General features: G+C 42.1%; 1 protein-coding gene across 2 annotated transcripts in view; it reads right to left on the bottom strand.

The window, feature by feature from the left end:
* Positions 1–919: 919 nt before the first annotated feature.
* Positions 920–14002, bottom strand: part of BTBD7 (BTB domain containing 7) — a 78461-nt gene continuing 65378 nt past the window's right edge. For both annotated transcript variants that reach the window (XM_028717148.2, XM_028717156.2), the window contains 3 exons: positions 10767–10945; positions 9262–9690; positions 920–6394 (listed from right to left, as the gene is read on the bottom strand). In XM_028717148.2, coding sequence (XP_028572981.2) covers positions 5579–6394; positions 9262–9690; positions 10767–10945 — 1424 coding nt within the window. In that variant the 3' untranslated portion in view covers positions 920–5578. The remainder of the gene's footprint in view (positions 6395–9261; positions 9691–10766; positions 10946–14002) is intronic.

Genomic DNA, 14002 nt, shown 5'->3' with positions numbered 1-14002 from the left:
AACCAACATACTTAAGTCTCATTAATGAATGAAGTGGTTAATGCAATAGAGTAAGCTGTCTTGCCAGGCTTAGGTCACTCCCACTCACCTTGGGAGTAATCAAGCCTATTGTACCTCAGTCTGCCTGAGCAGCTCACTGCAAAGAGGTCACTCCAAGCTCACACCCCATGGCTCTAACAATACTTTCTTGTGTTTCTATACCAGTCACCTAGGAACTTTCAACACTGTAACTAAGCCAAGTTTTACTGCCTGTGTTTTATGACTGATGCATAGAAAAATCACATAAACCTGACCTTTGGAAAGTTTGTAAGTAAACCATTTTTAACCTACCAAATCTGGTTTTTTCTATGCTAAGGGAAGAGGGAAGTTTTGGAACTTACAGGGCATATTTTAAAGGGCTAACAACATAGATTTACACACTTTAGTTTGCTGGGATTCTCTCACCAAAGAGTACTTGCCCCAAACTGGAACCTTGTAATCCAGGAATTCTCCTCTTATATACCAATCTTTTCCCTGCCACCAACAAAATCTGTATTGTATCTACCAGTCTAATTCTGCAAAGCACCTCCTGTACTCCATCTTTGATAAACTGTATTCCTATCCTATACAGTCTTTTCTAACTTTCCTGCCTACCCCTTTGTTTTTTTTTTATACCTAACCTGAAGAAGAGTTCCAAAGCTACTTTGCAACATTTTAGTTCCTAATAAAAGTTATTGCCTTGTAGCCTTGAGATTTTACTGACAAGTTGGTACTTCTTTCAAGACAGGAAATTAATATAATCGGAAGGAGTAGGCTTGGCAGCTGTGCACAGTAATGTGTTTTCGTCTCAGGCAGGAGGAAAAAATGTTACTATACGTTAGCATGCTGCATGCAGAAGTTGTCTTTTATCGTGACTGAATCAAATAAATTTTACACAGGATTTTTCTAGACAAGCCATTTATTTGAAATGCCAACTATATGTAGGATAAAGTCAGTGTTAACATGCTTCTCAGCAACAGTAGAAAAATAGAACCAGTGAAAACCTTTTTACAACTGTAATGGTACTCAAAAGAGAAATGTATTGTTTTACAATGCATCACACAAGACTAGAATTCAATTCTAGAGGTACCTAAATAAAAATACTATATTTTCTTTAAAAACCAATATGTACAATTGAAGCGTAAACAAGTTTTACAAAGTACTGGTTATGCAGGTTGTAGAAAAAACACTTGCATAGGACATGAAGTTGTTGTAAGAAAATTTCTGAGCCTTTAGTATTGAAGGCACTTGACTTTATACCAGTAACAGCACAAAAACAACGCAACATCATGGACACTTAACACCTTCCAGAAATACAAACATGTACGGAAATAGCATCCCCTCCCCCTCCAGCTTCCTCTAGCATTCCACACACAGCCCCTCCACCATTTAAAAGCACAGACATTGGGAGAAGCTAGAATAATTGTTCCATCCATAGCCCATTTCAAAATAAGTTACATAAGAGATGAAAATATGGTTTGGAATAACAAGCAAGAGCCAGTCTCTTCATTTTCTCTCTTTTTAAAGGAGAAAAAAGAGATCAAAGACAGGAATTAAAACATGAAACGTAGATGGTCACTGTACGGTAGTCTTACAGGATAACAAGGATAACTGAAGAATTAACTCTTAACAGTATACTTTCAGAAGACTTATTGTAAACACATTGGCTGGGATACAAAGTGGCATGTCTACATGGTGGTTTTTCCACTTCCTTCTCCTGGCAGGAGAACCCTTGTCACTTCCCAACCCACACAGCCCTTTGCACCTCTGGAAGTTTAAAAAAAGAGAACAACCCACGCAAGGTAGATGCATGGAAACACAATGTGTTTGTGTGCGCACATGCACACACACACACTTCTAGTTCCCAACCATGGATTAGAACACACAGTTTTTCCTAGCAGGATGGATACCAAACCAGTTTTGGACACGACTCTTCTGTTGCAGCAGAAATAGCCAAGATTATAGTTTTAAATTTCCATACTGAAGCATCTTTCATTGGTTTACCAATTGTTCAGTAAGTAATTATTTCTCTTTCAAAGCCACAGCTGTATGGTTACTGAATACTTGGAATTTCCTAAAATGTATTCAAAAGTGCTTCATGCAAACAAAAGATTATTTATTTAAGCTGCTAAAACTGTATTGTGCATTGAAGATGCCAAACACACAGCATAGTTGTCAATTACTGAAACACTGAATAGCTGGGATTTGCTCATGAGTCCTGATTTTTGGGAGGACAAAGGGACCAAGCGGTTGAGGTTCTAAGTAAATCATCTGCCCAGCAGATTGTAAAACTAATTTCAATTATGGCACAATACATGTTTGATCAATTTGTTGCCGGGCCAAGTTAACACCCAGACAAAACCGTTGCATTGCACTGTTCCTTCTTGGAACAGGGGGGTCATTTCAAATTTTGGGAGAGTGCTGGTGGCTCGAGTCACAAAGTGCCTCCTAAGGTGGGGGTCATGGCAGAACACAAAATTAGACAAGCACCCTGACAACCTACCACAGTCAGCTATGCCCTGATCATGGAGATCACACTACTAATCACACGTGCACTGGTGCTGTTGCTGTCTAATAACAGGGAGCATTTGTCAGTGTCAAGAAAAATATACAAGGTGGTCACGTCACGTTCACTTTCATTTCACAGAAATCACTTAGAAGGTACCAGCACATTTTGCCCCATAACTAGAGACTTGCCTCTTTAAAAAAAAGAAAGCTTGGAGTCTGGGGAACCTGCCCAGGGGCACAAACGAAAGCCTTTGTGGGCAACACGGTGCCCAATGTCGCCAGGTTGGCGACTCCTGCTCTATCGAATCATGGATATTAAAGTTTGGCTTTAGTTGGCCAGTTGCTCATAAATATAGATATCAAAATATAGATATCAAAATACGCCTTTGCCTAAGGAAGTGCAAGAGGAGTTGAATGCCACTGGATGAATAAATGAGCTACCCAGAGGTCCTGCTAAAACTGCACCAAACTGATCAAACCCAATCTGACCACTGCTGGGAAACGGATCTAGTTTAATAAGCCAAAGAATCCGAGAAGAGTTTTGTTGACACATTAGAAACAGCAAGTTCTTAATTAAAGCCATAGAGGTAAAGAAGCCAGTTTCTTGCATTCTCAAAAATTTCTCTGGGAACATTTGCACCCCCCTTTCTGACTTAATACAAGTTGTTTTACATTGTATAAATAACTCCGTTATCTTAAGGTATGCTACAAAATTATGTCTCTTACCAGGATTTGCTTTCATCTAGAATGCCGTCCCATGGTCTGAAATGGCAACTACCTGACTTCAAAAGCGATACGTTTTGTTCGCTGGGAGCCAATATGCACCTAAATAGCTTCTCACAAAGCTTATTCCACAGTAAAAACCATGTGTAAACTAAACCTGGGTGGATTATTTCAGCCAACTCTATAGCCACTACTGAGATCAAGAATTTACCCCTCGGGTAACTCACAGACAGAGCTAGGCACACATTACACTACTAACGTACTGAAGCAAACAGGCTCTGTTTCAGACATGGACAAAATGACCTACTTGAAATAACAGAATATGGACGTTTCTGTGTGCTCTTGTTTGGGAGAGTGGGTTTAAAGATATATTCGGTGTGCATGAGTAAGTGGATCAAAGGTAAGTCTTGTCCCAAAATTCTCTGGAAGGCAAAGCCAATCTCACAAACTTCTCCTATACCATGAAAGACAGCTAAAAAGCACTAGACAAGATGATATAGTAGATTCTCATCTTCCCTTGTCCTCAAAATTAAAAAGGCAGAGGATAGAAGACTTTATGCTTTATGCATTTGCACCATTGTAGCAAAGTTAATGTAGTGTGAAAATTCTGGACAAGATACTCTCTCACTCATACACACTATCCATCAAGGATCCAGAACTTCTGTTTGCTTTAACAGTGTTTGCCCCCGAAAAGAAATAGGACACAGCAACTGAAAGGCAGGAGCTCGTCCTCTTGTTAGAGCTGAAAACAAAAGTATGATTAAACATTGAAAAAGTGTACATTTAAAACAGTGTCAAGTATCTAAAATCAAGAGTCAGATTTAAGGTTAGAACAGCCTTTAGTTAGTATTCTGACTGAGGTCTTCTGGTGATGGAAGATCTGCATTTTAGAGCTGGCCACCCTGTCAGGCCTGTATTGGGAGATGCCACACAGCAGCACTGGGGCTTTCCCCAATACTTGCATGAGAAAAGACATGGTGGGTGCATACAACTGCTGACAGCCCAAATGGCCATCATTAGCAGCAATGGGCGTTTCTAAGCAATCGGCCCCGTCTCTTTACTTTGTGTTCATAAAAGCACAGAGTCCCCAGAGTCTTTTTAAAAAGACAAAACCAAACGCGCGCACACGGAAGAGGTTGGGATGAAGAAATTAAGTGCTAAATTGCTTACAGCTAATTTAAGCCTTAGGCGTTCCTCTTCAATTTGTGATTTCCGTCCACAAAGCAAGAGACGGGGTCCGGGAGCCCTCAGTGATATCACTAAGGTTGAAGCCCTTGGTTGCTTAATCACAGGTGGAAGAAAGAAGGTAGAAAGCACTCCTTTGGGTGCCTCTACTGGAGACAGGCAGCTTCCTCTAAGGAGATGGAGCGTTAACACCAAAGTCAGGTGTTATGCAGCATCTTCTCACTGTCCTGGGTTGGTACAAAACCTTCCCATACCTGCATATCCTTACTCAAAGGAAAAATTGATGAGAGTGTTTACAGTACTGTCACAATTTGCAGTACCAGGTGTATTCCAACAAAAGGAGTTAACTAAGTGCTTCTCAGAGGTGTTATGTCAGCCCCCAAGGCCTGCAAGAGAGAGAGAGAGAGAGAGAGAGAGAGAGAGAGAGAGAGAGAGAGAGAGAAGATTTCAAGGAACCCAAAGAGAGTTATACTCCTCACTTCCACAGAAAACCTCGGCCACAAACATCAGTGAGGGCTTGCTACATCAAGATGAAGGCCAGCTGCCATGGACTTGGTAAACAGAACAAACGTATTAGGCTGGATTCTTGCACTAGTGGTAGACCAGGAAGGCTTGAGACTGAACCAGAGCAGTTACTTAGATGTGCTGTTCTTTGGAATTCCTATAGTCATTCAAAAATAAAGACAGACATTGTCACCATTTGATAAGAAAATACATATCTCAGTGCGCAAACCCAATGCGCACAGGAAGCCAGAAGGTGAATTCTTTTTTTAAAAGCCACCCAAGAGAGCATGAACATTGTCCTTTAAATATAACAGCAAGTTTTAACATACTAGTACAAAAACTAAATAAAATTAATGTACAGGTGCAAAAGGCTACCTTTCATTTTTTGTTAAAGGTGCCGGCTATTTTTTTTTTAAAGAGGCTTAACAAAATCTGTTCCGGACACAAACTCTGGAGCAGCATTCCAAACAAACTGGTAGCATGCCATCTCTAAGGAAGCCATGTATGTACAAAAATAATAATTAAAAAAGTGATGTGGCAGCTGGCAATAAATGAACTTGCCCAACCAAAGTCAGGCCAGAGGTGGCAAAGACTGGATATTTCATGACTCTTAGGCACAGAGAAGAAGTGGAGGTGGTTTTCAGAGGGCAGATTTTTTGTACAGGAAGTCTGGTTTGCTGGGAGACCTCCTTCCTCTGCTTACTGCCTCTTCCCTTTCCAAATCCACATTTCTCTGTGCTTCGTGCTCCAAGGGGTCGAGGTCTGCCAGCCTCCGGCCGGACTGCTCTTCATGGATCTCTGAGCTGTATGCAGGTAGAGAAGGCCGGCCAGAGGTTAACCCATAGGTTAAGTCAGTTTCTATTTTTGTTCGCCCCCTTGCGTGAACTGGGCCATTTCCAGCATTCTCTTGGGCAGCCAATGCCAAGTCCAACCGCTGGGGAGGTTGTTCTAAGACATCGAGGTGTATCGGTTCATTCTTTTGTCTATGCGGATGCCCTTCTTGAGAAAGTGCATACTCCCTCCGAGAGTCTTCAAGCTTTTTTGGAGAGATGTGGTTAAGTAAGTGGGCGGCCTTTAAGCCGCTGGGTGATGCTTTATTGTGGCTGTACAAATCTGGGCCAAAATAGATACCTTGAGAAGGTGAAGGAGTGTGCCTGCTGGGGGCAGGAGTAGACGGTCTGCATGCAGCGTTGGAGAAATCGTAGAAATCTGGGTATTCCTGCGGATTCTCTCTCGAATCCAGTTTTTGTTCAACTGAATGTTTTTTCCGGGAACTGTGCATGTGCCTTGTCTGAAGGCATGAAATGTGCTGGGCTGCTCCTGGCCCAACTTCCAGAACAGGCTGGCTCAGTTCTGTGTCAGCAGTGAGCTCTGGCAGCCTCCTGTCCTTCAGAGACATTGTCGACACACCCATAGCGATATCTGGCATCAGTTCATTCAGCACAGGTTGAGTACCCTGGAAAAGAGAAGAGAACACCCATTTCTACTTGTGCTATTTATTCCCCTGTGTTACAGCTATAAGCAACATACTTTCGCCTCCCTCAGAACTATTTCAGCTTAAGAAAGTCCAAGCTTGCCACAGGCCACAGCTACATGTTAAGAGCACATGCTCTCTTAAACACACACACACACACACACACACACACACACACACACACACGTGGGTTTTTGTACTATCAGCATGAACAGATGGGTTTAAGAGCATTTCCAACTATAAGAGGAGTTTTATTTTATTTTCCGTATTTCCCCGTGTATAACACACACCCATGTATAGGACGACCCCTATTTTTTGGAACTGCACCAAACATTTGGGGGGGGGGATTTTTTTGGGGGGGGGGATTGCCCAGTTGTTGAGCTTTTTTTTGGGAGGGGTCACCACCGCCAAACACTCTACAGCCCACCTGCCACTGGAAACAAACAATCACACAACAAATCAGCGCTGCCTATCTAATGAAGGCTATATAATGAAGCTATATAATGAAGGCGCAAGGTGAACGCAGAGTCCGGGTCAGTTTATATGGAGAGAGGGGGTCCTTGAGGTGCTGTGGTCCTGAGCTACAAAATCTGTATAGTCCACTCTTGGGGCTTACAGTGGCCAACTTTAGAGCATTTTGCTATACAGATTAGCTTCCAAAACCAATTATTTTGGACATTTAAACTTCAGCGACATAGTTATCAGAGACGATTGACAACAAATCTAGAGACACTGATATCAGTTCAAGAAATCTATGTAACTGAAGCATATACAAGACTCAAAGCCAGATGAATTTAACTCCATGAAGGACTTTTGCAGCTGGGCCATCTAATAAACAAACCTGACATTAGTGGAAGAAGCAGGAGTCAATGTCATCAGAGAAACTGTTTTCATATGTGTGGGCTTGTTGTATAGAATTATTTCCACCTGATAGCAATGCATTTTGGACTGATTATTATTGGCAGGAGTTTCATACTGGATTAGCTAACTCAGATATGAAAATCAAGTTCTGTAAAAAAATTCTTCAGCGCAATTTGTTAGAAATTTAGGCTGCAATCCTATACAAAATTACTTGGGATCCAATCCCACTGAACGGAATGGTGCTTGCTTCAGCATAAGAAACAGAATGTCAGCTCTTCTGATACAGAGCAAACACTCACCAGGCTGTTAATAGAGTAGACCTCTGCATGTTTCTTTTCTAAACACTATCAACTAAGTGCAAAATAAATGCATGGATATAAGCAATCCTGGTTAATCACTTCCCATTCCATTCCGTGCTTCTAATTTGACCAAAGCTATGGAGTCATCCGAGTTAAGCAATATTTAAACCTTCAGACTCCTGAAAGGGGACAATGCAGACTTTTCAGCTGCAGGGTGCACAATGCACTCAGGAGGTCTAAACATGTAACGACAGATCATTTCCTCCTCCAAATGATTTAACAACAGCTGGATTCCAAGCCGGCTACCACAAACATGCAGCCACAGTCAGCCTTGTCCAATAAAATATTTATCTTGTTACTCAGACCAAGCAAACAATATGGATTTAGCAGGAGGAAATGATCTAGACTAGAACACAGCTTTCTAAAGAATAATTACAAAGGAGACAATTCTTCAAGGAACGGACGGGAAGTGAATTTGACCTATTTCCATTATGGAAGACGAATTGTTAACTGAACAGATCCTACTTTCAGTGTCGGAAATTCACATTTTGCTCAAATGTTACCAGATTCAGCTGGCTAATGTATCAATGGCCTTTCTTTTCTAATTTGTTCCAGACCAGCCATTATTGTCGTCTTCAGTGTGTTTTATATAACAGCAACCAAAAGCCACTGCGACATATTTATAAAACAAGCCCGTTTTAAATGTTTATACTGGACACTGTATTTTCCTTGCTTACAGCTCAGGTTTGGTCTGTATAAAACAAACAACAACAACAAGCAGGCCTTAACCTTGACTCATTAAGCTATGCATTTTCTCTTAAGCCTATCCCATCTCTTTAGAACCTTCCCATGCATTATTCAGCTGAGCACAAGCTGATTTAAAAGTATGATCATGAAACAAAAATCCTCAGCTTTGGATGCCATCTATGCTGGTTTCCAAAGCTTGAAAAACCTGATACATTCCGTAGGAAAAATCGACTTCTGTTGTACCAGTTTTTTTGTCCCTTGGCATCTAAAGGGGGTTGGAAAAGAATGAAACCCTAAGAAGATGGTTTCTTTTAAAAAATAAATTATAAAAGGAGAGCAAGAACTCCTTTCACTACCATCTATGCTACTCTATCTTCCCCTTCCATTTAAACCAAGGGTGGATTCTTACTATGCAATTATTTGCTTTATTTTACGCATATGGGCACCATGCATGGCAAATGCCAGAGGAAATGCATTACGCTGTAAGGGGAGAGGGCCACAGCTCACTGGAAGAGCATGTGCTCTGTAGGCAGACGCTCCCGGGTTCAATCCTCAGCAGATCCAGGTAAGGTTGGGAGAGCCTTCCGTCTGAATCCCTGAAGAGCAGCTGCTGGTTAGTATAGACAACACTGAGCTAGCCAGGCCAATGGTCTGAATGCCCCTGTGTTTATTACAAAGATATTCCCAACTGGATGGTTTGTTGGGCCCACAAAACAAGACAGAAGCTGCAACATGGTTGCACGTGAATGCTATGGAATAACCCATGGGTAGACTCCCAGAAAACTACCTAGCTGCTCAGTGACAAAGCCGAAAGCTTTTTGTACGGGCAAATTCCAAACAGTTTCAGCAAACACAAAGTCCTGTTCGCATCACCGGGGCAATGCATCACTCTACCTTAACATCCATGCATCTGGAGTTTGTGTATGTCTGTGGCATACTTACTACTTGCTTTTCAGCAGCCATCACAGCTGCTGCGGCAGCAACTGTTTGTCTTCCCAGTCCTGTAGTGTTAGTGCAATCGGGAGGTGTGGCTTTGACACCAGACAGGTAGATGGGAGGGGGGCCTTTCGGTGCTGTTCTGGCATGGAACAGGGAATGGTTGCAGGGGTAAGAAAAGGAACGCGAGGGGTGCTGGCTCTGCGCCCTTTGCTTCCAGCCGACTTTGAACTGATTGTGGATTGGAGTAGCCGGCGGGTGGTAAGGAGGTGGGGGAGGGGGCAGCGGTGGATGGAAGGCCACAAAAGAGTCTAATTCTGTAAACATGGTTTCCGCTGTGGGTGTGCTGTTCACGCGACACCGCCCCGGCTGTCTCAAGGTCAAGAGCGGGCTTTCATCCCCAAAGTGCTCATCTGGAAAGAACTTGTGAGGATTCTGCAACAGTAAGAGAGAACACAAAAGAGGCTGAAAAATCCATAGGAACTTCTGCTGCAAGGCCTGGGCATTGCTTACACTGCATTATCTGACCCTGCCACGTGCGTGTCTCCAAAAATAAATAAATGTGCTTTTCTGGAGTCCTAGTCTTCAGCCCATATTGCAGCAGCAAAAAAAGTTAAGTTAGACATCCTAATACATGACCACTTTTGCTAATGCAGCTGAATTCCTAAGCTGCAGATCTTCCACGTCAGCAATCAGGTATGGAAATAGAGGTTTTGCACTATGTAATTATTTTGCAAGCAAAAATACACAACATGTCAGTTGCAATCATTCTGGAGCATATGGCCACAGTTTTGGAGAGTGCAAAAATATACTCAGCTGTGGTGCTCCTGTTCCGTTTTTAAACAGCACAAAACTCTTCTGTACAAATCTCTGTTTTGCAGAGCACCACTGGGTGGCTCCCTCTATGATTTCTTTTTATAAAGTATATTTTCTTAAAAATAAAAGCTCCCTCGCTTTCTTGCTTGGAACAGCAATCTTTAGATTTTAACGTTTATTTCCCCCCTCTCCAGAACCACATTTTTTTGTTTGGCAAGATCAGGAAGAATGTTGATGTGACAATGCAGGCTTTAGACTGAGATTCTCAAGTTTGTTATCCTTCTGCAGGCCTGTGGTTTAAAAGCTCTAGAAAGTAGACTTACTATGATCAGCAGCAATTTGCATGCTGGGTGTGGGGTTTATTTTTCTGGGGCTAATTCATTTGGAACATCCAGGGCAGAGCAGCACCAAGAAGTATGAGGAATAATCTCCTGGCTTCTAATTAGACATGAGGAAATTTGGTGGGTGTCTGTCATCTAACACAGTCTCCTCTTTCCTTGCCTAAAAATACAGCAGCAACGCTACCTAACATTCCCATTATCTCTTCCTCCACTCACGCCTAAACTGCTGCACACTTCATCTTAAAAGAGGCTTACATATACAGTCCCATTTTCAAATAAATCATCATCATCATGATAGCTGATCAACTTGAGGACGGCCAAGTGTCTGCTGAGGTTACTGTCCGTGTTTCATACCTGCAAGAGCTCAGCGGCAGAATCAGAAAGTCCAAATTCCCGCAGTACACGGATCTGAATCTCGTAGCTGACAGTGGCCCCTTCTCCACAGTTCAGAGCGTAAGCTCTTTGCACCTGCTCGGTATGACGGAGCTCCTGCAGCCGCTTGACCATCTCTTTCACAACAGGGAGACGAGGAACTGCAGAAACAGCAACAGACAGAAAACCCAAGCTGAAATGACTTCCTTTGCTATTCGAATGAGCAGCAACTGATTCCACGGGCCAACAAGAGAAGGCTTATAAGGAACTGAGCCGGGACTTGTTTGCGCTAAATAAAGCCACGCAGAAAAGTGGGTTAGGAGGCGCAAGTGCAGCCACGGACTTGGGATACTGAGCTCTGCAGAGGTAGGTAAGGCAGGGCAGCAGGACCCCATCTCCTCCTCCAGCCCTGTGTGAACAATGAATAACTGATACTGAAGGAAAGGCACCCCACTTTCCTCTGCCTTGCATATCCCATGTTTGCTGAATCGTTGATGTGTCTTGTGAACTACCCGTTCGCAACCTGTTTTGTATTTTCATAATAAGTGGGTGCCTGTTGTAGGCCACTTTGGGCACATCTAACTGTGGAAAGGTGGCATATAAGTAAACTAAATCAACCAGCCAACCAATCATTTGGTTGGCCACTGTGAGTACGGGATGCTTGATGTGCCTTTGGTTTAATTCAACAGGGCACTTCTTTCTTCCAATCTAGCTGCTGCGTTAGCCCAGCAAAAGCCTGGCACCTTCCCTTTGCCTGCCAACATGCCCCAAGAGCCCTCTTTGCTCCTAGTCCTCTGGCTTTGTCCTTCCATAATAATTTAGCATGCCCTTCTTTCAAGAGTTATCTCCTCTCCTTCAGCAACCTCCCAGTTAACCCCTCCAGTCAATCTTGCCTTCTGTACGTACTACTTTCAAATATTTGCTGAGAGGATGGGAATTATATTTGATGGTCACAGCTTTCATTAAGACACATTTCCCCTCTACACACACAAACACCCCTTGATAACCTATTCCTTAAAACACACCAGCAGCAGAAAAACCATTTGCTTACAATGCTGATTTCATAGAATTGCAGAACTGTAGAATTGGAAAAGACCAAAAGGATAATCTAATCCAACCACCTACAAAGCAGGAATCACAGCTCAAGAAGCCAGATGACCATCCAACTTCTGTTTAAAGCAATATTCTCTTTGCTTCTATGTCAGCGAGTTATCTTTGTGAACCCCACTTATCTTGTCCTTATCAATTGTTTTGATGCAGAGTATCTTAAAATCTCAAATTTACACTTCCTCCGGATGGAACCAGCCATCTCCAGATTGGTTTTCTTGGCACACACTTGATAGGTTGGGTTGAAGGCTGAAATCACAAGACCACTGGAGAGCCAGTAATAACTTCAGAAATTTTAATTTTTTTTAAAAAAAACAAAAACAACCCATGCAACTTCTAAGCCAACAGAAGCTCGGGGAAATTCCACTCTTCTTAGAGAACTCATCTGATTTTGACTCTCCTCAGAAGAGATCACATGAAAAGTTACTTAGACACTCTATTAAGATGTCCCAGGAAAATTCTTGACAAGCTCTTATCAATGCTTTGAGGAGCAGCATTTCTGAACCCAGCAGAGACAAAGGGAATATTTATGGTTGCGGAATTAGAAATCAAAAGTAAAGTATTTGTGTATGCATTGTTTTATTTGTTTTAATCCCATACCACCTTCACCAAAAGCAAGAACAGAACCCAACAAGACATTGCGGATTGAAATATCCACTTAAAATATATCAGAGAAGAAAGAAATTAAAATGACTATATAGCTGCCTATTTCCCAACCATGAAAAGTGAGTCTGGATTTACTGCACTGCCATCAAATATTCAAGTATAGGCTATGTCAACTGTCCAGGGGGAGGGAGATCTCTTGCTGGGGAGATGCTACTTAAATGTCTCTTTACATGCCCTTGCCATTAAAAATTGACTCTGGGAGAATACAATGAAAAGAGCAAACTTCCAGACAGTCACTGAGAGCAGTTTCCCATAGGGCACATAGCAAATGGTTACAGAGGCCATGAATGACCGTGCTGCTAATTCATGAACAGAAAAGAAGGTTCCCGGCTGAAACTGGAGACTTGAGCTATCTCTGTAATGTTTAAAAAACACATTCCAATGTTCCTTTGGAAAATAACTTTCCTCTTTCCACTAGCCTTCAAGGTGGAGATTTTTAATCCTAGTCAGTATCTAATGGAATTGTTTTTCTATGTGTAACTGTTTCAACTGGTTGTTTTTAAATAAAAAATACACACACAATGGTTGTACATAGATTTGATTGTTTTGTAAAAATTGCTTCAATATGCATTTCATTTATGAAGTGCTTCTAGGAAACAACAGCAGCAGCAACAACAAAAATAACAATAGAAAAAGACCAACCAAGCTGTCCCTAGGCCAGGTGTGGGAAAACTTTGCCCCCCAAGATGCTGCTGAACTACAACTCCCAACAGCCCCCATAAGCATGGTCAAAAAGGCCAGGGATGCTTGAATCTGCAGCTCAGCAACCTCTGGAGGACCGAAGATTCCCCACACCTGCCCTGAGCAATAACCAGCCTATACAGCTTAGCTGACAGGTCATTTACCAGTTCTTTTTAGGTCCAATGTACTGTGGGGAAAGAGACATTGATCAGAATGCAATAAATAAATGCAGCTGAAAATGGCATGAATTAAATTAAAGGAAGAAGGTCCCTCTGTGCATTTTTTTGACATCATTAGAGCTCTTGAACGGTATCTGAACTACTGACCAGAAAATGTGTCTTCCTTTCCCCCCTCTTTTTGACATAGCTCTCGTTTTAAGTGCTTTAAAGCGATTTGTAACTTTTAAGACACTTGATTTTGAGGACACACTTTATTTCAACATCAAAGCTGAAGCAAATTGACCAGGACAGCCCAGCTTCACTTCTTCACGTTAACAATCCCTGCAGCACTTTTGATCTAAAGTGTTCTTTTGTTTTCATTTCCACTAGTGTCTTCCACCCTCCTGTAATTTAGCTGGCTGTGATTAAAAGCAATTTGCAGTCCATTTCAATTATTGTGTCAGATGCCAGGATCCAACTGGTATTCATGTATCTTTTATTCTGCAAGGTCTTATTCAGAAATGGATACCCTTGAAAGCAAAAAATCTTAAATCTGTCACTGATAAAACCTTGCAGGTCATGGGGATCAGTTATTTTATCATCACA

Source organism: Podarcis muralis, chromosome 1 (assembly GCF_964188315.1).
Source record: "Podarcis muralis chromosome 1, rPodMur119.hap1.1, whole genome shotgun sequence".
Taxonomy (NCBI): Eukaryota; Metazoa; Chordata; class Lepidosauria; order Squamata; family Lacertidae; genus Podarcis; species Podarcis muralis.
Note: the sequence above shows the minus strand (reverse complement) of the source record. Positions and strands in the feature narration are given on the sequence as shown.